At 41.4% G+C, this 26,523-nt stretch overlaps 1 protein-coding gene across 1 annotated transcript in view; it reads left to right on the top strand.

Annotated features, from left to right (window-relative positions):
* ADAMTS2 (ADAM metallopeptidase with thrombospondin type 1 motif 2) overlaps positions 1-26,523 on the top strand; it is a 186,529-nt gene that overhangs the window by 148,212 nt on the left and 11,794 nt on the right. The window contains exons 7-19 of the mRNA XM_085312680.1: positions 81-186; positions 1,802-1,945; positions 3,863-3,995; positions 5,497-5,610; positions 12,775-12,920; positions 14,052-14,227; positions 17,968-18,101; positions 18,947-19,070; positions 19,771-19,851; positions 20,884-21,047; positions 22,224-22,383; positions 23,085-23,217; positions 26,103-26,310. Of these exons, the coding sequence (XP_085168806.1) occupies positions 81-186; positions 1,802-1,945; positions 3,863-3,995; positions 5,497-5,610; positions 12,775-12,920; positions 14,052-14,227; positions 17,968-18,101; positions 18,947-19,070; positions 19,771-19,851; positions 20,884-21,047; positions 22,224-22,383; positions 23,085-23,217; positions 26,103-26,310 (1,823 nt within the window). The remainder of the gene's footprint in view (positions 1-80; positions 187-1,801; positions 1,946-3,862; positions 3,996-5,496; positions 5,611-12,774; positions 12,921-14,051; positions 14,228-17,967; positions 18,102-18,946; positions 19,071-19,770; positions 19,852-20,883; positions 21,048-22,223; positions 22,384-23,084; positions 23,218-26,102; positions 26,311-26,523) is intronic.

Genomic DNA, 26,523 nt, shown 5'->3' with positions numbered 1-26,523 from the left:
CGAAGACATTTGTACTCGAGTTCACATGATGTTGCCTTTTTATACTTGTTCATTTTCTGCGACATTGATATTTCTCACAGGCTATGCTCCGGTCACTGGAATGTGTCATCCTGTTCGAAGCTGCACGCTCAACCATGAAGATGGTTTTTCATCTGCGTTTGTGGTGGCCCATGAAACTGGACATGTGTAAGTAGGGCTATGGATGTCCTATGTCTTTGGTACTGAGAAATATCTATGACATTGGTAAGATATAGTTTGTATTAAGAAACAACATTCAGAGTTAGCCCTAGCTTCAGTTCTCAGCTCTCTCATGGCTTTCTTTATGATCTTAAGCAAGCCCTATAATCAGTTTGTATTTTAGTATTTTCAAATGGAAAAGGGAACTAATACCAAAATACTTTCCAGGGCTGCTATAAGACTAGATTCAACATTATAGTCTCTTGGTGGAAATGTAAAGTATTTATTTTGATGAAATATTAATTCTTTGAGTCATGGAATTCATGATTCATAAAAAACAATCTATATTAAATAAACTCATCATTTGTATATGTTACCTCTGCTAAAGAATACAATGCTATATGGAAACAAGGTGCCAAGCACTGACATTACAACTATTCTATATATTTCATATTAAAAAATGCAATTATTTTATTTCTGGATATGATTTGAACTGAGGGCAGGAAGTAGTTGCTAGAGCTTTGGTTTCTTCCAGAGCGTTTTGGTTTCTGTGTTTGCAGAGAAAACCCACTTATTTCCCATTTTTTTCTTGGTAGAATAACAGTTCGCAGAAGACTTTCCCCCAGCAATTTCAATCTATTTTATTTTCCCTAAGGAAGTCTGCAGGCAATTTCCTAGGTTCTGTATCAGAAATTATTGAGGGCTTTAAACAAAAAAACATTGCCCAAACCTGTAAAATCTTCCTGTATATATATCTTAATTAGACAGGGATGTAGAATTGATACCCAGATGGTATTTAGTTCTAGAACTTTTAAATTGAGATTAAAAAGAATACACAATCAGGTTTGAAAAGATATCACTGAAGATTGCTTGTAACCTCTGAAATCACACTGAGCTCCAGTCTGTTAGTTTAGATTAATTTAAGGAAAGATATCTCCAATGTTAATCAAAGAGTGCCTACAGAAAAATGCGATATAAGATCCTAACAAGGGGAAGGAAAAAATATATTCATAATAGAGCCAAAAAGGAATTTAAAGATACTTATAACTTGGAGTAATTTTTTTAAAAGCACTGACACTTCGTATGTGAAATAGGCTGGAATGTGAAACTGCCACTGGGCAGCAGCAGGAGCGAGCCTCAGTGGGCCTTTTTTATTCCACACAAAGGACTAGTCTACAATTGCAAATTAATTCAAATTAAACTAATTATTTTTTTTAAGTTAGACAAGTTATGTCAAGTGCTGAATCGCTCCGGGTAGGAATATGAATACACGTGTGTTAAAACTCTTGGAGAGTATACTAGATGCTTGATCTGGAAATGGATTMATTCAGGCACAGATACTCACAAATGTGGTTGTGTGCAGAGAAGTCCGTAGAAGGCATTTTTAGTCTATGGGGAAAGTAGATTAAGCTAATGACGTGGAACACTTCGAAGGGTAAGTGCTTCTGTGTGGGAGCTACTACAGACTAGCCTTATTTCTCATGGCTTTCCTCCCATGGACAAGGATGGTGAGACTTAAGRACCTGGTTGCCCCAACCACCGGTGGCATTTGGGATTTGAAGGCACTGGGCCCTCAGAGCGGCCCTGCGATGTAACGGTGCTCGCTCTCTCCTGTGCGGCGCAGGTTGGGCATGGAGCACGACGGCCAAGGGAACAGGTGCGGGGACGAAGTCCGCCTGGGGAGCATCATGGCCCCCCTCGTGCAAGCCGCCTTTCACCGCTTCCACTGGTCTCGCTGCAGCCAGCAAGAGCTGAATCGATACCTCCAGTGAGTAGCTGTTAAGCTGCCTCTCTCCTTGGGCTAGGAAGCATGTAAGAACAATTCTGCATGTAGCATTTTTGCATTATGCTTTTATTGGTTACTCAAAGGTAGTTAAATAAAACAAAGAACCTTTCCCCTACCCATCCTCTCAGGAGGAAGATGCTTTCCCAGTAATTGCAAGTCATAACACAAGTTCCCAATTACTTTGATTTCAGTCCACTTTGAATTGTTCTCAGTTCATTTAGTTGACGTCTGTTCATTTTCTCCAAGTTGATAGTATGTAAGCTTTCCTCCCTGGGTTTACAAGAAGGCACTGTTACTACTCTCACCGCTAACTTTCCTCCTTCCCCAGTAAAACTGCTTGCTGGAGGAGTGCCTCTGCTCCTCAGTGGTGCTGGTGCATTTCTTATGGTTACCAAAGTTGACTTGAACCCTACATTGCTCATGTTACCTGCCAATAAGAAGATGGTGCTGCTTAAAGGGGAAATCTTGCTCTTCATAATAGCACTCAGAGCTGTAAGAGATGCCTGAAGAAAGTGTATGGTTCCAGACCGTTTTTGGGCAGTTACATTTCCTTTAAGTGAAGTTCCCCTTAAGTTCCTAAATGTACAAACCATTTTATTCTTCCTTTAACAGCTTTATCCATGTGCCTTGCCTTCCCTTTGAACATGACCCTTCAGGCACTAGAGCTGCATCTGAGTTCCCTGACAAACTTTGATTTTACAGTCATATCTTTGCTCCTTATAGAAAAGGACTTCCCCTTGTTATGTGAAAGATGCATGCAAAACATATGGGGAAACTACTAGCAGAATACACAGCAAAAACAGAAAATGTGTAGGAAAAAATGCAGCAAAATGCCTGAAATAGAGTCAGTCTTCTTGTCAGTATTTTTAATTGTCTTAGATATCTTAGGTATGGCAATAAAGCCTAAAAATAATATCAGAGAGATGTGTGCTTGTTTCAATTAGCAAGATCCTTTAGAGCTTTATCAATTAAATAAAAATAATCTGGCCTAGAGGGCTGTTTTACATTCTTTTAAATACGGCTTCTTTTTACATATAATAAAGTAAAATGATAGTTTGCTTTGAAGTAAAKCTAACCTCAAAATTTTGCTTTTGGCTGTTGATATCTTCATGGCAACCTGAACAATTGCCAGAATAGAATTGTGARACATTTCAGAGATACTACCTACCACATTGGTCTTGGGAATTAACCACTGATTATACCATTGGTAACTATCCAGTGGTATTAGCATCTGTCCCCAGTTCTCCATGTGCCTTAGCCAAATAYGATTCTAGTACATATACTCAGTGTTTAGGACAACAGCAGAACCTCCCAAGTTCATCCTACAAAAAGGAAGCTTTGTAAAAATGGTGGTTGGAACTGAGAGCTTTCAGGAGAGACAGAGRCAGTGGACAAGCAGGTTTAATGCAGGTTGAAAAGTACTTGTGCTTGTAAATGAGTCCCTGCTTCTCTGCAAGGGCACAGCAATATTGCAAGCTTTGCAGTAATCTTAGCTGGTTACCTTGGCTTCTGCTTCTAAAACTCGACTTGAAAGACAGTTGCAGACAAAAAGAAATTCCACAAATGGAAAATGAGTTAAACTTTCTTTTCTTCTTGGTCTCATCTGGATTCTTTCTTTGATTCCCCTCACATAGGGAACTGGAGACTGATAGGAATTTACCTGCAAGCAAAGTGGAAATTACAATGGAGAGGCTTCAGAAAAAAATAGCTAGAACCTATTAAAGGTGGATACAACATGATTAAGTTTATGTGAGCATAATTGCAGTGCTAACTGCTCTTTCTGACCAGTGTCTGAGAAGTCATAGGCTGTGTTTTGTTTGGAACAAAAAGACACTGAAACCGCAAACACTGTGTAAGTCTCACAGCCCCATCTGTTACTGTAATTTTTGCCTGTTGCAGTTCCTATGATTGTCTGCGTGATGATCCGTTCGAACATGACTGGCCTTCCCTTCCTCAGCTGCCAGGAATTCACTACTCCATGAATGAGCAGTGTCGTTTTGATTTTGGTTTGGGCTACATGATGTGCACAGCTGTGAGTACTTAGCTTGGCTTCTGCTATTTTTCATCCAGGAGTGTTGTAAGTGTTTCTGAAATGTCCTTAAGAGGGACTGTGTGGTGGGTGAAGCCCACAAGAAAAGATGTTGTGCCCACTTAAATTTAAGCAAGAAATAACAGCTGAATGTTGACAAATAAGTTATTTTAAGTAGCTCATTTTTTAAAAAAACTAAAGTTACAGAAATGATTATGCTGTAGTTTCATAAACAGTTCTAGACTTCAAGCAAACAACCTTGCTCTATTACTGAGCCTCCCGTTGCTGGCAGCTAGTTATTTTGTTACAGAGCTCCTATCCAAATGAGAAGGAGGATTTAGTGTCACATCTTGTACTGCTAATGCAGGGCACTATGCTTTTATATTTCGATTTTGTGGGAAGTATGATGCATTTTGATGCATGTGCAAATAAGCATGACAGTGAGTAGCACATTTTGCAAGGACCCTTGATGATATGTTGGCTCTCTTGTGCCAGGAAAACAAGAGACAGAAGTCTAAATTTGAAACAAGGCAAGATTAGTGCAATATTCAGTGGATTGGTCTTAGTGAGAAGAGTCGTCTTCAGCAAAGCTGTGCCTCCCRCCTCCAGCCCCTTGAGTGGGACAAAAATGTTGAATGGAAAGAGAAGCTTTCAGCTGCTGTGGCAGCTGCTAATGCATAACGTTTCTGCTTTGATTCTCAGCTGCAGGAATATGTGGGATGAGTGGTATCTCCAGATAATGGATGAGAACCTCTGAAGCATCAGCTGTAGGACTATGTCTGGACACGATTCCCACTGWGGCTGTCCTGGGAGAATGTCCCTGCCAGAGAGGGTCTGTTCTTAGTAGCAGCGCCCTGGAGTCTGGGAGCCTGGGGAGCTTTTAATCCTTCTTTATTCAGAATAGTCAAGAGCATGCCAAGGCATCATGTTTTAGCATATTGTGTGATGAGGGGTTCTCATTTTCTCCTATTGATGCTCTCGTAGGATAGGTAAAATACTAAATTGTTCATAGGATCAAGATCCAATGAATAGGGGATCAGATTTCCCTCCTCCGAGAAGGTGATTGTAACAGCTGAGCTACAGTCCGAGCAGCTTGCCTCCTTCTCCCATGAGTACTCAAGTATTTTCTGTTTTGCTTGCCAAATGAAGTAGTACCATTTGGAGAAACTGTAAGAAAATTCAGTGTATGTCTTATCATCCAGGGTAGCCGGCTTCTCTTGCCCAGCCTGCCTTTGACTGCTAGTATAAAACTGTTTTTGCACAGCACTTCTCCATCAAATGCGGACAGAATCTCACTTCAGAATCTCTGATGATATTGCCTGAAAGCAACCTTCAGCTCTGYTCTCAATCCATGGACACACAAGTGGTCCTCWGGAATCAGTGATAATACCTGCCATTTTAAAGCTAGCAAAGGAAAACCCCACCGTGCTGCCGAGTTTCTAGCTGAGTTCACAGCAGGTGCTCTCTCGAGGCAGTGTCCGCTCTGACTTTTCCTGTGTTTCAGTTCCGTACATTTGATCCCTGCAAGCAGCTGTGGTGCAGCCATCCCGAGAACCCCTACTTCTGCAAAACGAAAAAAGGGCCTCCGCTGGACGGGACCATGTGTGCGCCGGGAAAGGTGAGAGCAGCTGCTCTGCGTGTACCAGCACGTTTGTGTGTGTTCAAATCTGTGCGTTTGTAGACAGTCGGGGATGTTCCCCTTAGAATCAAGGGCAGAAAGACAAGAATCCTTCTCCTGATTACTTCTTACAAATGCAGAAAACAGAAGACTGGAGAACGTGTCTTTTTTTTTTTTTTTTTTTTTTTTTTTTTTTTTTTTTTTGTAAAGCTTTTGGGAAAGTCTGACTATGGGCTGTGTTAGGATTCAGAAGTTCCCAAGTACCGGTTTGGCCAGAGATACAGTCAGTTTGACAAAAGAAAAGCTTATCTGAGAATCTGAAATTGGCTAAGATGGGGGAAAACTCAAGAATGCAAATACGGCTGTTCAGCAGCCTGATGCGAGGAGCAGGGGCTGGTGCTGATGTGTTCTGCATGAGCGCTGGCTAGCCAATGCACCCGCTGCTCAGGCAAGTCATCTCAGCGCATACGCCCATCAGGGTTCTCGGCTTTTTGGCAAATCATTGCAATACAGCCAAAAAGGGGGGAATTCCCTCTGGCAAATGACTTGTGTGAGGTCTAGGAGGGGTTGTGTTTAGGCCCATGACGTTGATGTCTCCATTGCTGTGCGTGCAGAGAGCAGTGAGCCCCCRGAGACTGTAATCAAACTGTAACTGGCCCAAGGGGAAGGATGGAAGTGGGAGCTGAGCACCTGCCAGAGAGAATCAACGTGCAGCAGGCAGGGGCTGTGGGGAGAGAAGCCACGACCGGCTGAGAAGGGCAGAGCTGGAGGCGGATTTGTTAGTCCAGTGAGAGTCCCGGGGGCCGCAAGGAGCTGCGGAGGGAAGAGGCGAGGTGGCAAGGGTGCAGCAGCTCCCATCGCTGGGCACTGCTTTGCGCCTGCTGCCAGTCTTGGCTGCCTYGTGCAGAGGTGTGCTCGTAGGGGTTGGCTTGTTGTGCTTGGAAGGGGTCTGCACTCCCAGACCTTTGGAAGCAGCTGGAAAACTCTGCCTTTGCTGAGCTGTCAATGGGGGACCGAGGGGGAGAGGAAGATGTCACTGCTTGGAAAGACATTTTGTAGACCCCAGTGGGTGACATCATTTATAAGACAAATGAACCACATTAGCAGCTGCTGTTGTGGTTTGAAATATCTTTTTTATGAAACACAGTTTAATGAGAAATTCCTTCCCAGCAAGCCATGAGCTATACAAGCCATTGCTTTTTATTTTTCTCTTCCTCAGATTATTCCTATTATGACAGCTTTGTTGCTGGTGTGAAAGTATATGAACAAAATTTTAAAACCACAGTCCCGAATCTTAGTTTATTTAGATTGAATTACGTCAGTTTCCTGTATCTTGATTTTGCATTAGGAATGCTTATGAAACTCCAGAAAAATACAGTTATATTACATTTTCTTGCTTCACTTACTTACCAATCCATTTTTCATATTAGTATTTGAATAGAAAAAAGAAGAAAGAAAGAACTTGTAACCATACAGTTAAGGATCAGTCAGTGCTTCCATTATAAACAGTTTGTCAGGATATTATGCAACTCAGCTGTAAAAATTTTCTCTGGACTGGAACTTGGGATCCAAGGTTTCAGCTAACTGTGCAGACTGGCCAGGTTTTTAGTTCAGAGGAGATGTGAGGGAGTATGTGCATATCCTGAAGTTTTAGAAGATGATAGAACTGTAACTGTTTTATTCCCCCAGGGGCTGCCCCATTTTTTGATAAATAAACTTACTGCAACCTTCCAAGACAACCTAAGAAAATCGTATAGAAGAAAAACCATTTTGTTAGATAAGACTCAATAGATTGAGACAAACATTTTTTTTAAATAGCGTGAGTTACTGTTAGCTTTGTATTTCCAAGTGCAACGTTTGACCACTATATTTATTAGGGGTTGCTGATGTTTTTGAATACAGACAAATCAGATCATTTCCTTTCCATCTTTTCTTTGCCATGTCATCCCTCCCTTTCATTTGGACTTTCTCTATTCACTCTCTTCATCAGTTTGCACAATACCAGAGACTCTGAAGTGAAACGACTGTGACTTTTGTACGAGTACGCTGCAGAAGGATGGGGTTTGGTTTTTGTGTAGCCATTTCCTTTAAGATACATTTCCCATGATATCTCAGCAGCACTTGAGGAAGAGGAAAGTAACTTCAAACTTTGTCCACTATTTTCTTTGGAATAATGCCAGAGAAGAAATGAACAGAAACATAAGCAATTAAAGATGTTGATTCAAGAAGTCCCATTTGTTTCCCRCTTTAGAGACATGTAGCTATCATGATTTCACACCACTAATTCCCAATGCCTATTTTAAGCTGAGACCAATCAAAACACTGCTGATGTGTCCAAGAAATGTCCTGGCTTTGCAGCAGCCAAGGAGGCTGGATGCCAGAAATGAAAGTCATGTTCCGGGGACCAGCACGGCTTGCGGTGCGTAGCTGTTTTCCCCAAAGCCTGGTACTCAGAGAACTGATAACTGGTCTCTTCACTTTTCCAAACTTAGCTGATGCTATTGAGGAGAAGCCAGTCCAGAGAGCGCGTACGGGAGATGCCACATTTGTGGCACCTTTCCAGCAGCCGTGCTGATAAAGGCCGCRGCTCTGCATGCCCTGCCCGTGTCCCGGCCACAGGCGCTGAGCGTTAGGAATGGGAGGAAGATTTGACTTTTTAATGCTCTATATGTGTGCATGCATGTATATGTGTATGTATATAARTACATATATACACATGCACGCATTTGTGTAATTATGTAAACATATGTAAGCTCTGAGTTCCTGACAGCTTTTAGGGATGGTCTCTTATCTATTAATTTTTAAACACTTTTGCATAAACTCATTATGAATGTAGTGATTGCTTGAAAGAATTTGCCAAAAGAGGGAGGTTCTGCAATTTCAAAGACTTTTTAAATAAGTCTCCTTATGCAAGTGGAGGCATTTAACAATCAGATACATTATGTTGATTGGCAACAAACTAATTATTTGCTGGATTTAGTGACAGTAAAATAAATTATTCTCTTCACTTCTGCCTTCCCAGCCAGAGAAGAAAATCACCGTTTTTATAGAATTTTGAAGGGAATGGATAGAATATTTTACATTGCTTTCAACCTGATTTTTTTTTAAAACCAGAGTAAGGCTTCAATAGGAAGAGGAAAACTGTATTGATTTTTCGGAAGCTATGATGGTGCGGTAGCTTGCAGTTAATTCTGTGCATTCTGAATGGTCATACTGACCTCCAGGAGGTAGTGCAGTGTGTAAAGTTAACTCCACTGTGCAAAGTTAAGCACATGTAAGGTCAGAGGCTCAAAGTGAAGTGAAAAGTGCTCCATAAATTGCTATTGTGAAATGTGCAGATAAGGCACCTATGCCCAGGGTGCAAAGCTTAACTCTTTGCATAGTTGGAGATTAAAAAAATCACATACTTTCAGCTGATGATTTATTCACTTGTATCCAGTTCTGTAAGCTGCACTGTTAGGTGCAGGCTTCTTCAGCCAGTTTAGGAACGTATCATCAGTTTGCGTTCTGTTTCTTTAACTAACGTCTCYTCCTCTGGAGAGATGTTTATATTGGCTGAAGTAGCTAACTGCTCTCCATGAGAGAGAAGTAAAAAATAAAGTCATTCATGCAAGGAGATTGCATACTAGAGCCCATCTGCTTGCTACAGTGACTAATACAAAGGTTTACACCACCTGACACTCCTTTATTTTTTTTCTTGGAGAGAAGTAAGAACCCAGGACCTTCCTGTGCCAACTGAGCTGATGTTGCTGTTCAGTTTGGCACCTATGCCCAGGGTCCAAGCACACACACCCAGCAATTCTCTTTACTTTCACCATTTTGTTGAGATTATCYGAGTTGAACTTGGAGGTGTCTTTTGTCTTAACAGGAAAGGAAGGGATTGATKAAATATTGAAATAAAAAGATACTATTAAGAAGAAAAATCAACCAAGAAAAAAGGTACACTAATGTGTACTCAAAGCAATCCGGATAATTTCCCACTGAGAAAGCTGACCTCAGCTTCTCTTGGAGAGAGGAGACAGATGGATAAGTGTATGCTGTGTTAGTCACCACAGAAACAGTGAGAATACTTGATTCTCCACTCAAGAAACTTTTACTGGCTTGCAGGGTACATTTTACTGTTACGGCTCTCAGTTTATCCCATGCAACTGATTATTCTTAAACAGATGGAGCAGAGCAGGCCAGTCTGCCTCTCTGATGGGATAAATAAATAAATAAATAACCTTCTCCTGGAAGCATCTACCAGTCATAATGCATTAGGAGGAGCTACCTGGCTGGTAACTGGGCAAACAACCCAGGAGACACAGYGAAGGGCTGGCTAGTGCTGCCTGAGAGAGAAACGTAGAGATACTGAAGGAAGATCTGCAAGTCCTTTCTTGAAAAATTAACTCAGATGCTTTAAGCCTGTAGGGACACACTGGCTCTTGTTTTGGCGTCAGCAGCCGTTGTTTCAAAGAACTGCTGAAAACAGCAGTGGAATGTTTTACTGCAAGAGATTTAAGCTTCCTCTCTTGGAAATTGCACTTGCTTTGGGCTGTCCTGTTTGCCAAAACAATAGGCAAGACTACAAGAAGCCATCTTCTCTTCCACTAAGAAAGCAATTTGCATTTACTCCTTTTTCTTTCTCATTACAAAAAAAGAGAGCTTTAATATGCTTGATATTTTAAAAGAAAACCTCTGTTTATGATGGGAATAGTAGTTGGAATTGGCTTTTTTCTACCTTATTATAGAGTTAAGGTAGTAGCAACAGAAAGGGAAGGCTCTGGCTTCCTTTAATGCACTGGAGATCCCTCCATCTCTGTTTTTTCCTCCTCACGCTCTCTCCATTTCCATAGGTCTGCACAGAGTAAGAATAAATTTGGGATCATTTCCTTTTATGTAGGCTCCTCTCTTTTCATCTGCAAACAAAAAGGCAGAGCTGCTGATGACTCACTTCACACAAGCGCTCCTCTCTTAGCTCTACCTCAGCTTCCCGACAGTCAGCACACGACCAGTTTCTCCAGTAAAAATCAACGCTGCTCTTTCCTTTACGCAGTGAAGTCAATAATGTTTTTCCATGTTTGCTTTCCAGTTCAGGGACCAGTCACAGTGTCAAATAGATGGTTTATTAGTGGTTATTGCAAACCCACATCCCCTCGCTCCTGGCTAAAAAAAAGGAAAAGAGATTGGAAAACACAACATCACGTGTCTCCTCCTCTCCTCTGCTGAGGCCAAGCACTGGACATTTCCTAATGAACACACGCTACGTGGCTCTTGAAACTGGCTCAGTGATTCATCAGTGATTTATGCATGAGAGATGCAGAACCCCGGAAAAAGGATGTTTAAACAAGCACAGATYGAGGACTGTCACAGCTCATCTTCTCACGAGCACAGCTGAAATTTGTATTGACAAGCTGATGTTCCTCCAGCTTACCCTGCATCTCTCTCAGGGTCCCATTGCCACTCAGGCCCCAATGATTCACAAACTGTTTGTTCAAACAAACCTCTGCACATTTGTAAATAGTCCCTGAAGGGTACAGCACTGAACTTCAAAACTGAAGAAGGCAAAGGACATATTAGCATTTTGCATTTCTTCCATGCTTTGCTGAATTATCTCTTGTTCCATCAAACAGCTAAGAAGAATCTGCCTATACAGCTCCAGAGCAGGATTGTTATAATTGGCTTCACGGTAACTCATCTACTTCATAGGTTTTGAYTTTGAGTCTTTGAAGTCATGAGAGAGAACAAATAGTTGAAACCTAATTTCTACTCTGTTTCCTTCTCCTTGTCCAACCAAATCAGTAACAAAAAAAATTGCAATGAATAAAAAACCAGTCATTAAGCAGATTAACAAGTGAGTAAGCTGTGTCTTGTCTCCATTTTACTAATGATTCTCTCTGCAAGTTCAGCATTATTAATGATTATCCATCACTACTAAATTTGTCTTCCTGATCACTAACCATTCTATGCTTAAGAAAGCTCTCCTGTTACATATCTTCTAATTTTGTTTTTGCTGGCAGCATGCATTTAGCCATATGCTCAGCTCATGCTGCCTGCCAAATTCTTGAATTCCAGGGCTTGTTAAGCTGTGTAAAATGTTATTGTTGACTTGAATATTAAGGGAAGTAAGTGACTGATTGCACTTGTTGTTGTGACCATCTGTGTGCTTGAACCAGAGCTCTTATCCCGACAGTAACCGTTAACACAGACAGACTGCAACAGCCTAATGCAAAGTCATTTGTTGTGCTAGAAATATTTTCCAGCACCCACACTTCATCAGTAGACTTTTATGTAAGCAGAAATAATACCAAAAAGGGCCAGAATCTGTGATCCTTGAGAAGAATTTTTCTTGACTTCAGCTAAAAAAACTTACATGATCAGGGACTGAAGAAATTGGTTGAAAGGCATTAGCAGATTTCTTTAACAAGAGGAGACGGTAGAGAGGAAATCAGTATTGAAGCTACAAAGGCTCTTGAAAGAAATATGTAGACGCTTTATGGGTATAGGGAATTTAGCAAGCTGCATATTTCATCCTCTGTAGAATGACTGTACTTCTCTAATAGAAATCAGGTAAGAGAAAAGGGAAAGCWTAATAGGTCATGATTAACTGCTCAGAGGTGGGACTGTCTTGGCTTGCTCTCTCATGAGTGTTTCTGGTATTTTGATCAGTTTTACTGCGAGATCTCTGGGAATACTGCAYGAGTTCTTTATTAAGTATTGATAATGTCCAAAATGTGAGATGGCTTTAATTTCATGCCAGTTTGCTGACCATGGTTTTTGCAGCAATATGTTTGCAGAGTTGTAGGAAGAACTGGGAAGGACAGTGCTGCAGAAGGGACACTGCCGTTGCCCTGTCAAATGGCTGCATGCAATGGCAGCGGGGGAATTTACCTTTAGCCTCCAAGATTTGGGCTTCTGCTGATTCCAGTATAACAAACTTGGGAGACTTAAATCCAGCAAGCATATATGTGCATACTTCATTTTTAACTATACTAAGTCTGATTGAGTTTGAGATGATGGGCATAGTTTGACAGTTCATGACTGTTTGTCCCACTGCTTTCTTCTGGAGAGGTAAACAAATTCCAGAAATTGTGCCTACAGTTGAAATGTATTGTACCTCAGCTTCTCATATGGTATAATTTAACCGTCTAATCATTTTGTCATCTGCCCAATTTTCTCTTTTAGCATTGCTTCAAAGGTCACTGCATCTGGTTAACACCAGATATCTTGAAACAAGATGGACACTGGGGGGCATGGAGTAAGTTTGGCTCTTGTTCTCGCACCTGTGGCATAGGGGTGAAGTACCGGACACGGCAGTGTGACAATCCACAGTGAGTATATACTTACACCCCTGTGTTTATCCAATATGGAGTGAATGAATTGCTTGAGTCATTGCTAACATACTAGTTAGCAGTGCAATAAGTACTAGTGCAATAAAGGATGCTAAAGGACATAGATGGTGCTTGTGAAATCTGACCTAACATACATGTTGTTAAATATGTAATTATTGCTTTTGTATCTTATTGCTATATCATAAAATGTCAAGATCATAACAACAGGAACTGAAGCAATAATCAGAATTAAATGCTTTTACCAGACAGACAGAATTTTTAACGTTGACTTCTCACTTTGTGCTGATAATGTGATTGGACTTGACTTCAGTGTTGAAAATCATCTTATAGTTGATTAAAAAAAATACTGTTTTAGTGAGGCTGCATTTTCTGATGGAAAACTGTTTTGTCAAGAAAAATGCACCCGTTCTAATTTCAGCCTTTATTACATTGCCAACATGAAAGTGACCTTTATAATTGTGGACTCCGTTTTAGTTGTAAAATTCTGTTTTCACRTAAGAAAGGCCTAATGTACTATTTAAAATGGTTTCTGTGTTTTCTGGAAGAAGGTGCAAACCCAGATATGCCTCTTCAGCTCTGTGTTGCCAGATAACATAGTGCCAGCTTGGAGTGCACTTGTGTCTGGAGGAGGGAGCACTAATCTGTGCTCTATTTCTGGATTTGCTGCTGGCTTAAGTGGTGGATGTGAATGAGTGGCTTCATTTGCTTGTGCTTTCCTTTCCTTTCCTGGTCTGCACCAAGAAAATGGCTTTTTTTGCCTGTATCAAGTCCTTTGAGGCTCTACTTGCAGAAATTGCTTCATGAGACAGTAACAGCAGGTTTTTAGAACAATCTCATATTTTACCCCAGCTGTAATGGTGTATAGTAAAGACTGAGAGAAACCTTTCCAAAATGCCTCCTAGACTATCTGTTTCAACAGAAAACAAATATCAGGGCAGTGATTAGACTAGATCAAGTCCTAATAAAATGTGGGGAAGAARTACCAGAAATATTTGACTGGCTTTGTCTAGTGCCTGAATGGAATTTAAATTATGCCAGAAAAGATGTAATAAGTGCTTGTTTCATAAATGAATGGCGTAACTAACTATCACTTTTTTCCCTCTTCTCCAGCCCAGCCAACGGAGGCCGCACATGTGTGGGGCCGAGCTATGAGTTTCAGCTTTGCAACACTCGGGATTGTCCTAAGGACTTTGAGGATTTCAGAGAGGAGCAATGCAGACAGTGGGATCCTTACTTTGAATATCAGAACACAAAACACCACTGGCTCCCCTATGAACATGTTGATGGTGAGTAGTCCCTCTTCCCATCTTAAGCATATTTTGGTGAGGTTAGCTCCAGCCTTTATCGGAATGCATCAGAGAGCAAATAAGCATAAGGAGGTGCAGACCAGTATGTCCTACTGTTATAGTGGGAAACTAATAGAAAAAGTGAATAAAAATAAAATCAGTAGATACATGTGTGAAAATTATACAAGGCAGAATCAAATTATTTTTAGGAAATCGTGCTTCACATCTGTTAAGAGTTCTTTGAAGGGATCAGTGAGGATCTACATGAGAGTGATCCAGTTCGTCTAATATACTTGGATCCTCTAAAAGCTTTGCGCCCTGTTCCCCAATAAATGCTCTTAAACTGAGTTGTTAGGAGACGTCTGTGTYCTGCAAGGAGCTGTGCCGGGATGAGTGCCTTTGAGCATGTTTAGCWGTGATCTGAGAAAGGAAGCAAACGGGGAGGTGACAAAATTTGCTCTGAATAAAAAATTATTCCAGGTAATAATAATAAAGAGGGGCAGTGGGATAAATAATAATAAATAAATAGACAAGGATAAGCAGGAGAGTAGGACTTTGCAATTTAGAAAGGTAATGATTTAGATCAAAAAGATAGAGAGTTACAGAAATGTGAGTAACATGAAACTGAATAAGGAACAATTTATTCACTGTTTTTCATAACACAAGCCTAGGAACATTAAATAACATTTTCAGGTGGCAGATTTAAAACAAATAAGAGGAAGTACTTTTCCACATAGCRTATAATTAAACTGGAATTCATTGCCACAGGATGGTTTAGATGCCAGAAGCTTAAAAAGTGATTTAGAGAAATCCTTAAAAGGTCTATAATCCATCCAGAGCTATTAAACACCAATATATAACCATGACTTAGGAAGTCCTTGAGTTGCATTTTACAAGAAATTTAGAGAATGTAGTATGGGAAGTAGCACAATGTTTGTTCTGTTTTATGTCCTTCTGCAAGCACTGTCAGGCACTGTCACAGACAGGATATTGGGCTGGATAAGTGTTAGTTCTCAACCAGCATGGTCATTCTGATGTTCTGGACATCTTGGCAGAAATCAACTCTTAGAACAAAAACACTTATTTTATTCTTAACTTCTCTGCTTTAACTGTCAACAATAGCAGCTAATTGATTTGGGACATGAAGACTGTTGTCATGTCATTGCCATTTTGTGTTGCAAAAGTGCTGAGGAGAGCTTTTAACAAACAAAAGGACTGATGGCAGTGATCTTGGATGACAAGCAGTGGAGCTGCTCACCGTTGTTAAATCTAATCAGTTAATTTGAGCGATGGGTCCTCCAGGTCGGTGTTGGCATGGCAAAGGGCAGGTAGCAGGTACCTGGGTTCTGAGCTGTGCCTGGGTACTGAGCRGTCCTCAACCAAACTCAGTTCTCAGAGAGGGGAAAGTTCACTTCGGGTGAATTGTGTTGCATTCCAGTGAGAGGACACTCCACCAGAAGTCAATGGCAAATTCCTTGTAATTAATTTGTCTGAATTTTTTCCTACACAGTTCTCAGGGTTGCCTTATTGCCTTATTATTTTCATTGCGTCTTGTGCAATCTGAGACTTTCAGAGGGGCAAATACAGCTTCGTGGCTTCATTTCATGAAATAGCTTTCCTGGCCTAAGGAGAGGGGAAGAACACTGTGACCTACAGGCCTTTGCTTCTGGTTTAGCATTTGGAATAGTCTGCTGCAAAGATTGCTGAAATAAATCAGATATTTTTCCATCAGCTTCAATGGCTTTTGGGTCATATATCAACTCACTGATGTCTGATCACTGGGCACTGCTCGTTTTCCATATAACTATGATATAAACCACAGCCACCCTTGTAAGAGTTACATTTACCTATGTGGCGTTATTAAATGTGGCAACTTTTATGTGAAGACAAGGCCAGAGGAAGGTTTATATTAAAAGTGTTATATATTTAAAGGTGCSTTTTGTAAAGATAAGGCACGTCAATGACTTACTTTGTGCAGATAGTAYAATAATGACTCAGAAGTGACATAAATCCTTACAGTTGACATGCAGCTCAGCTGGACACGTCTTTGTCTCTCTTCGGGCTGCCTCTGACGCTTTGTGCCTGTGCTGGGGACGAGGAGGGGAACGTGCCTGGGGAGCTGCCACGGACCCGGGGTGCAGCCCGATGTGTTCTTGAGCACGGCAGGGCGCACCCAGGTCCAGAGCTCCCGAGATCCCCTCTCGCAGCCTCTGCTGGGCTCTCGGCCCTGTGCCGCGTGTCTGCCGCGGCAGCGTGGAGTGTGACCTTGGCTATCGGCTGCTGTCCTCAGAAAAAGGAGGAGGAAGCGGATAAGGGAACGCACAGGCAGACTGCTCACATCCGTGCTCCCTGCCCCCTGCTGTGCCAGGCACCAGGGAATAGAAAGGAGATCATTCCTTGCAGTTAACAGGWTCCAAATTAATGGAAATTGCAACTTTACTGTTCTTGTGGGGCAATGGAAAGGGAATTGTCTCTCTAAAATAAAGCCTTGTACAAGGGGTCTTGTGCATAATCTAATGTTTTTAGCATAGATAAATCTGAGATTACAGATACAAGTCTGAGATTATTGTGATTTTAATATTTCTCTATTAAGAATCTACACAAGAAGAATAAAGTACCTGCTTTAATGGTCCAGACGCTACGTTTTTAGYGTGACATATCTGCATTGTTCAGCAGCAGGAACAAAGGTCTCTGATGTACCAATACTCAGTGGCCATGAAGATGACAGCAGCAATAACGAGAAGTTTATTAATAGGGGGCAGAGGCCATGGAACTATATGGAAGGAAGAATGCAAAGGGCCTGTGAAGATTTATTTTAATTGAACTGCTAAAATGGGAAAGTTTTTTTTTTTTTTTTTAATGGTGGGAAAAATGTCCTAAATTTCAATCACGTTAAAATAGCAGGATCTTTATTTGTTCTATCTAACAGAAAGGCCATCTGCTGTTCACTGACAAGAAAGCATAGTGAATCTAATTATGGGGTTGGAGAAAGCAAGAGATATGGGTAAAGTGGAATACAGTGGTGGGATATAATTTTGTGCAACAAGTAATTAGTTCTTTCAACTTTGTTATTTGTTCTTTACTCCTTGAAACAGGTTAGGAGAAAGAGATGCATTTGTCTGGCTGTTTGTATGTGTGTTAGCAGTAGAAAATAGTTTTTTCTGAGTCTCTCTGACATCTCATCTTTTTCAATGATTTATGCCATGATGAATACAAGCATAACAGTGAAGGAGAATTACTTTCTTATTTAGGAGGAAATGGTGTGGCCCAGTTGTCTCTGAAGACTTTTTCAAAGCCAGTTTCACTTACAATGTAGAACAGCTGCTTTTATTGCAAAATTATTTTTGCTCTTTTGGATTTAAGTAGAGTGTGGGAGAAATTGATGCAGAAACCTCCATCTCCCAGAGGCGGTCAAGTTTCAGATTGCCAAACCTTTGGCAGATTACGTAGTCCAGCATGGGATTAAGTGGGGGCCCCAGTGGGAATAAATGAGCTGCTATTGCCAAGACTGTCTCCTAATGATGACCCTTGGGTCCTTTCCGTTTCAGCAGTTTCCAGATGATCACATAACCTTTGAAAGGGGATAATTATCGATGATTTAGTGGGTACTGTGTTATGCTCTGTGGTGTGTGAAAGAAAGAGGAGAGAGTTGATATTGTTTCCATTTAAAGTGCTGTTTGCAAAGTCAGCAAGTAAACTAAGAGCTGAGAACACAAAATTGGGGTTATTTTATTTTCCAGCTAAAGAAAGGTGTCACCTGTACTGTGAATCCAAAGAAACGGGTGATGTCGTATACATGAAAAGGATGGTACATGATGGGACTCGCTGCTCCTACAAAGACCCTTACAGCATCTGTGTGCGGGGAGACTGCTTGGTAAGCATCATAAGTTTTAATGGCTTGTTAGTATTGTGGAAACAATTAAAATGGTGGCTGAAGTATTCCTCTACAAGAATGAATATTTAAGTAGGTATAATAACACTCTGGGCATTTTGAGATTTCATTGGGATTATTGTCACAATATTGTGTGTGATGTTCATAGTCGCTCACAAATTGCACGTGCCTCAATTCCAACAGCATCTACCTACACAAGTAATTCTTAATGCAATATTTTAAGATGAACTATTACAATTACCTTTCCGTGAAAGCTTTTCCTGCATAAGGTTTAGCGGGGGTGGAATGTACAACGAAATACGAACGTGCAGCAGCTTTCAAGGAAAGTGAGATGAAGATACGGCCGATGTGCATTCTCTCTGTATTTGATCAAGCTATTTTTAAAAAAATCAATGACAGTTCCTCTAAGCTGGGATCTACCGCAGGTCATCTTTCAACAGAATTAGAGGCTCTGATTCAGCAAACCACTTGTGAAGGTTCTTAACCCCTCATAGATGCTCTGATTCTCCTGGAATTTAAACATCTGCTTGAAGATAAGCTCAGGCTTAAGAGCTTTTCCTTAATGTGACTGCTTTCCTTCAGTATGAGGACCACTTAGAAACATAATATCAAAATACAGTCACCTAATTGACAGTTATTAAAGGAACTGGAAATAAAAGTATTAAAATCTGTTTAGATGCTGCTCTTCCAGTAAAATACAACAATTTGGGAGAGTTGTTTTTGTTTTTTGCTAATGCAGAAATCTGGTTTTCAATATCTGAAGTAAAGGCTCATTTGAGTTGAAGCTTGGATAAGTAAGAATGCCTGTTTTTCTCTTTTGCACACAGAAAGTTGGGTGTGATAGGGTCATAGGTTCCACAAAGCAGGAAGATAAATGTGGTGTTTGTGGAGGAGATAATTCCCACTGCAAAGTGGTGAAAGGAACGTTTTCAAGAGTACCAAAAAAACAAGGTCAGTGCATTCAGGGTGTTTTGTTCTGGGGAGTTCAGGGTATTTTGTTTGCTCTCTTCTGATGTCTTCATTTTCATGAAAAGTATCTGAGCAATCACAAATAATTTCCGGCATCACTAATTCTAATAAACTCTCAGGACTTTACTTTGAGACATGACTAGAGTCTGAAAGTATGAAAGTAAGACATTTGCCTGGTAACCAAGGAGGCCCGCTGAAATCAGGGCTTGCATGCGCGTAGAGGAGGGCTCGGCGGGGATTATCCTCTCCCCGGTGGGCAGCTGTGCACTGCTCTGTGCGGCTGAGGTTGTTGAGCTGCTCAGTCCGAGTCACGGAAATGCTGCAAGAATATTTCGTCGTCACTCAGTGTCAGACCCGAGCCTGTGTGGTCTCTGCGAGGGATCTGCGGTATGGCACGCGAAGCACTTAGTAATGAACCGTTTTAATCTGGAACTAAGTCAGTTTGTGTATGACACTTAAGTTTTTTTTTATTATTATTATTATTATTATTCGAAGCCCTTTGTCCCTGTTGCCTTCTGTCACCTGGCACAGAGACATGGATGAGAATGATGCCGGATTAGGTTCAGCTTGCTTCCAAATACTCTGATTTTAGAAGATAAAAATCTATTTAAAAGCCTAAGATAGACTCTTCCTGTTTGTGGCATACTAACGAATTACTGTCTTTTTAAATACTGCAATAAAGGGCACGTTAAGATGTTTGAAATTCCTGTTGGTGCAAGACACTTACTTATACAGGAAACAGACGCCACCAGCCATAATCTCGGTAAGTATGTAACAAATAGGAAAAAAAATCAGTCGGAATAATTTTTCTGCTGTTTATCTTTGTCTCTGGAGCCTCACAACATGTTTGTGCGTTTGTTTAGCCATTATCCTCCCACACCACATACCTCCTTTAAGTGYGTTAAATTAGGAAACGCGCTCGGCAATTTGATTTCCCGGTGCTGTGTTCCTTGGGGTCGTAGTAAGAAGATCCCTGGATCGGCACGTGCACGTGCGAAGGCTGCCGGGAGAGGTGCCGAGTTCGGTCGCGGGCTGCGACGAYGCTGGCGGTGTCGTCCCGTGCGTGTCTCAGCGACGTGCTTCCCGTGCTCGGTCACCGCCCGGCTGCGTGCGAAGGGCGGCGGGAGCACTGACGCCGTCGCAGCTTCTGCCCCGTTTCCAAGCGCGCTGATTTGCGAGGCTGTCGAATCCGTCGCGCAGCTCGGAGAGTAGCTGAAACCCGCTCCTCGCCGTGCCGAGCGGTCGGTGAGAAGCGGTGTCTCGTAGGCCGTTGGTCACGGGGAGCGGATCGGCAGCGAGCGGCCCGCTAATCCTACCGCGAGCCGTTCAGACGTCCCGTCCTGCCGGCGACGCTTCCCCGGCGCCCTTCACTGCCGCCTCCCCGCATCGCTCCCCGGCTCGCGGGGYGGCGAGAGCCCCCAGCCGCCCCGTCGAGCGCGGCGGAGCGGAGCCGCCGCGGGGCCTCCCGCCGCCTCTCGGCCGCCATCGGAGCTGGCCGGGGCGCGCGGAGGTGGTTGGCAGGGAGCCGACGGAGAGGCACGCGCAATCGTACAGCGGGGCAGGCTATGAAAAATAATAATAATAACAAAAAAAAAGGGATTGATGTCCGTGGAGCCAAGCAGGAAAGCGCTGGCGGGCCAGTGCAGCACCTGAAAGAGCCTTTCCAACCGGTGAGCGAGCAGAGGGAAAACGCTCGCTGCTGGGTTTGGCCTCTCCTGCCGCTGGGGCAGGAGCAGAACGAAACTAGGGATGGGAAGCGAACCTCTCACATTCACATTTCTTATGTTTTTTCTAGCAATTAAAAATCGTGAAACAGGAAAATTCATTTTAAGCGAAGACAACTACGTGCCAGACTCCAAAGTATTTATTGACATGGGTGTGGAGTGGGAATATCGGAATGACGACGATAGAGAAACCGTGCAGACCATGGGGCCCTTGCGTAACGGCATAGTTATTCTGGTAAGTCAAACGAGAACCGTCTTCCATGGAACGCGGGGTCGTAATGGGCTATAATGTATTTTAGATTTCTCTAGTGAATTGCAGGAAGACATCTGCTTCGGTTATACGATAATAGAAGATGTATTTCAATTCCTTTCTCCTCGTTCATTGCTGTGTACAAGAATTGTTGTAACTCGGGGTTGTGTGTTGAGCAACCAACTTTCCTGATGGTTTTCTGCGGATGGTCTGGCAAGTTGTGTAAAGCAACCTGCTTATCCCAGTGAGATGTGAGCATTAGTGAAAAACAAAATAACAAAAAAAAAGAGTTGAAGTGGTTCATATCAGATAGATTTGATAACTCCTCCTCCCTCCTATGTTTGGAAAATGTATCCTGAAAAGCCAGATACCAGATCCTTATGCTTCCAGGCTCATGCTGTTAGGGCACAGCCAGTAACAGAGTTCAGAAATCCTTGCAAATGTATTAATTTTTCATTGCCAACAGCAAATGGTAGACTAGAACTAGCAGGACTAGAATGATTCAGAATCCCTCTGAAAGCAGCTTTAATCTGTTGATCTACAGCAGCTGAAAATCAAAGGAAGAATAAAAATGATGTTTTCAAAGGTCCAAGATCTTATAATTTGTGACAGCGAGTTATGTTTTCTTGCATGTGTCTTACTGCAGTATGATTGTAAAATCTCTTTCTGAATAGTTTATTTTTATATCTTTATTAAATAACAAGTTCCATGGAGTTCCCAGGATTATCATAAGAATATTTATACCAGAAATAAAAGACATTCTCTTCACTTCTTTCAGTTAACATTTGATTAATATTTGAATTTGCTTTTTTTCTTTTTTAAGTGAACTACCCATTATCATTTTAGTATAACATTTCCTGCTTTTATGATGGGATGTGGAAAAAATTTAGTATCGTGAAGTCAGTCCAATGCTGGCAAGAAAAATCAGTCTAAATCAACAACAGTTTTTCTTAATATGCAGTTTAGAAACTCTGTGTCACAAAGCTAGAGATACTTTTTCGGAAGGGAAAAAAATGTGTTGAGTGCAGCTAAAATGTTTAAATCCCTCTGGGGATGTTTTTTTATCTGAGCTATTATGATTGCTGTTTCACATCATCTCATATAATTACTGATATCAGTCTTTCAAATCTTTTTTTTTTCTATGTCTGTTTTGTTTTCTAGGTGATTCCTCATGGTAGTGCCAAGATCTCTCTGACTTACAAGTACATGATCCACGAAGATTCCTTGAATGTAGATAACAATAATGTTTTGGAAGAGGACTTGGTATCACATGAATGGGCTCTGAAAAAATGGTCCCAGTGCTCAAAGCCTTGTGGAGGAGGTAAAAACAGAAGAGCAATGCGTTAAAAATTGATTAAGGGAAAACTGAAAAAGTGAACATCATGTACCCTAAGACATTAGTGAGACTAGGTGTAGTTTTAAGTTCTTGAAAAATAAATAAGTAAATAACATATAGAGTTAAAAAGCTGACTAGCATGACTCTTTGGGCAGATCTGATATGGCTCATTTCCGATTTATGCTTTTTGAACTGAAAAACTGTACCAGTTGTACCAGTGTGGAAAATTTGGACAAGGGCTTCTGAAATGCAAGAATGTCAACATCAGGGCATACCTGGGACAGGTCCTTACTGCATCTTTTGCAACCTGTGATACGGACTTTGCTATGTGAAAACCCCTGATTTGGGGGCCTTTTACATACCCTGATGCACCTTGCTACTGCTCTCCAGAATGACACGCAGGCTTTAGTCCCCTCAGTGCAGCTCAGCAGATTTACAGAATGTTTTTGAAATCCTAATGGTTGCTTTTCTTTTGATTATAGCCTGCGGTGATAAATGAGGGGATGAGCAACCCTGTGTGCTGAATCCACGTGAATAAGTGTCCATTCAGTGCAGTTTACAGGCCTTTGCGTAGCGTGTTCACCTGCAGCTCCAGCTGCGACCTCGGGCAGTGCATGTGCAGTTTGAAACTTGAGTCCTGTATAAGACCTGTCTCATCTGAAAATAAGAGGAGTTTCTTTCTTCAGGCTATCAGTTCACAAAATACGGCTGCCGGAGGAAGGCAGACCACAAGATGGTTCATCGGAATTACTGCGAGCTGATCCAGAAGCCGAAGCCCATTCGCAGAGTGTGCAACCTCCAGGAGTGCTCCCAGCCCATGTAAGCACTACTGCCGCCAGCTGTGCTCTCAGGCAGCTGTGATCAGTGTTACCCAGCTAGCACTTGTCAGCTGAAAGAGGGTGACTTAAGCTTCATCTCTGCTTTTGCACCTTGCTACATGGCAGCTGCTTGAACGTAGGGCTCTGAAATACCTCTTTACATCGTTAGAAACCTGGTAACGTGAGGATGTGTTACTACTAGTTACATTCTACTTGGAGAAATACTATTGCAGGGACTGCTGGTTTCTATTACTTCTGACATAAGTTGGATTTGAAAAGAAGTGCTGTCTTGATCCAAACATTTGTGTTCAGCCCATCTTGAGGTAATAAAAAGTAGACATAAATTCAATTTATACCAGTCGATTTTACACAGTGTGAATTAACCACGTACGAACAAATTTACGGAGTGCTACATATGAAAACCAATGTCATACATTCTGTCAAATCCAAATCCTGCTGGAATTTACAGCATGTTTTTTGGAAATGTAAAAATTGGGAAAAATATCTGGCCTRTTTGATTTCTCTGGCTGTCCTCGCACAGCACACTAAGCCTTTAGTACCTGTATCTTTGATATACATAGTAAGTTATGGACATTTTTATTCACATTTTACAGATGCGTTTTTGACTGATGGCAGATTAACCCTGTAGGTTAGTTAACCCACTTGTAGGACTCACTTCTTCCCCCAGTTGCTGCTGCAACAAGAAAGGAGTAGGTTGAGCTCAGCTTTTCTTTCTGGGGACCAAGTCTAGATTCCAGGAAGGAAGCAAATAAGTAGAGCATACCACACAATGTTTCCTAACTTCCTTTCACAAAAGATTTGAAAGAGAGAAAAGTCAAGAAACTATGCCCCATAAACCTKGCCTGGGTCAGAGTTTAACATTTACTTATTGGCACCAAGGTAATGACTTAACGATCATATCTCATCCTCTCTGGAAAGGACTGTATTCTTCTTTCAGCTACAAATATAATTGGACCCAGGTGTCACAAAGACTCAGTTGGATCCTAAATTGTGCTTGGATTCCTGAATTTTTTGGTTGTCTCTGTTTCCACAGAATGTCATCTGAGCATTTTGTCCTTGTTCACAGGAGAGGCAATTATTTTAGGGATTTCATGAAGCTTTGCAACACCCAGAACAACACTAATGTGCTGCTGCTTCACTGTTAATGGAAAAAAAAACCCTGCCTTTGTCTCAGAGATTGCCTTAGCACCCATGGCTTTGTGCTGCACAGCTCTCGCCTTCCTCTGCAGCTGTATAACTTCAGATAGATTACAAAGACAGAGTTGTATGAATTACCACTCTACTTTTGCTTAACTTGGGACTTTAGTGCATTTTCTTGTGCCTATGTTATTTCTTGAATATATCTAGAAACTGGATTTCTAGGAGTACTTTAGGAGAATCACTACAAAATCAGGATATTTTTTCAGACTATGTATATTTTTTTCCTTAAATTTAGCCCATGAATCCTATTTCCATTAAACAATACTGCCCTCTTGCAGGTCTCTGCATTCGGTAAATATTTATAGACTGCTGTATATCTCCACTTACTTGATTATAGCCAAGCTTTCCGTAGTTTTCATATATTTCCTCTTGTCCCTGCCTGTCCTTACAGCTGTAATTCTCAAGGTAGTTTTGATGATCAGGAAAGTTTTCATCTATGTCACATCRTAAACCATAGGTAAGATTTTCCAGGGTCCAAATTGATTTACACATTAAGAACTCAGATCTTCTGGTTTTCTGTGAAACTTTGCCTCCCACAAAGCAAAACCTTGATGATGCTGAGGACCYTCATTCACCTGAGCTGAGCACAGACATCCCCAGCGGTGTAGCTGGGTGTTTGCTGGTGCTTTGCATGGCTAGGGATCCAGCCCATGGATTACATGCATAATGTTAAAGATGAAGAAATATTCTACCAGACGCCATTATGGCAAAAAAAAAAAAAAAAAAAAAAAAAAAAGGCTCTGACAAACTGAATCTAGTGTAAGGACTGATATTTTTAAATGATGATTCAGTCCCTCAACCAAAATGTTAGTCCTACAAGGCTGAAATCTTGTATTGGGTGTGTTCAAAGAATTGACTGCCTTGAGGGGTTTTTATTGCTTCCTCCCTCTTCCTTCCTAAAGATCTGCAACACCAGTCTATGTTAAGAATAAATTGTTTTTAAATTCATGTTTGGAAAAATGCATTTTGAGTGACAGAAAGAAAGACGAAAATAATGTGATGTTAAATGTTATGTAAGTGTGCAGCAACACACATTCCTTTCAGCTCAAACAAGTAGAATTAATGCATCTTCAGACTTAGTGAAGGGAGTCATTTATAATTAGTCTGAGAATACATAGGCTTCTTTCACATAAAAAAGCAAAATTTCCTCTTATAGGAGKTTTTCTCAAGTACTTTACAGCCCAAACTGACATAACATTAAATAAAAGATGATGGTTTTCAATTAGTAAATGGATCTAATACAATTTTCTGTTAAATAGTTTTGACTGTGGTATAAAAGAATTATAAATCAATCCTAATTATAGTGGTCAGATGTGCTAGCAGGGCATCTAAGAACCACGTGGCATCGTCCTTCTAGAGTGGACTGTGCTGTTTGGTAAATGTATGTAACAACTTAAAAGAACAAATCTTTTTAGAGAGGTTAATTGATGAACAAATCAGTATAAAGTTCTGGGTCTTACTGTTGATTTTCAATGACATGGTTAATTAGTCTCCTTAGAACGACTTGGTTGGTTTTGTTTCTTCTTCTTTTCTGAGATCAGAGCCAATATCACCACCCTACTAAACTTGATGTTTAAGAGTTACAATTCAATGGGCAGTTTGAACTCATCTCATTACTTAACAAATTTACTTAACCCAGCAAATACTCTCTTTTCACCAACCCAGCTGGGTTACAGGAGAATGGGAACCTTGCAGCAAGACTTGTGGGAAGACAGGGTACCAGGTGCGATCTGTCCGATGTATCCAGCCCCTGCACGATAACACCAATCGGTCTGTTCACACCAAGTACTGCAACAACGATCGTCCGGAAGGCCGGAGGCCTTGCAACCGGGAGCTTTGTCCAGCACAATGGAGATTAGGACCCTGGTCACAGGTCAGTCGTCTTCTGGAGGCTTCAAGCAAATAATTTCTTTTAAAGGAGGGAAGCAGATCTTGGAGAGTTTGTTCTGTGCTGTCTATTCAAATGCACTAGCTGGATAAACTGATTTCCAAACAGAGGRTGTAGTGTTTCTGCTAGTACTTATTCCACAGAAAGTAAATTAGATGGAGAGGTGATGGTACTGAAACACCCAGTGAAGCCAGCCTG

This window comes from Rhea americana, unplaced genomic scaffold (genome assembly GCF_003343005.1).
Source record: "Rhea americana isolate MKP2758 unplaced genomic scaffold, rheAme1 scaffold_37, whole genome shotgun sequence".
NCBI lineage: Eukaryota > Metazoa > Chordata > Aves > Rheiformes > Rheidae > Rhea > Rhea americana.
The sequence above is the reverse complement of the archived record's forward strand: the minus strand, read 5'-3'. Positions and strand labels throughout refer to the sequence as shown.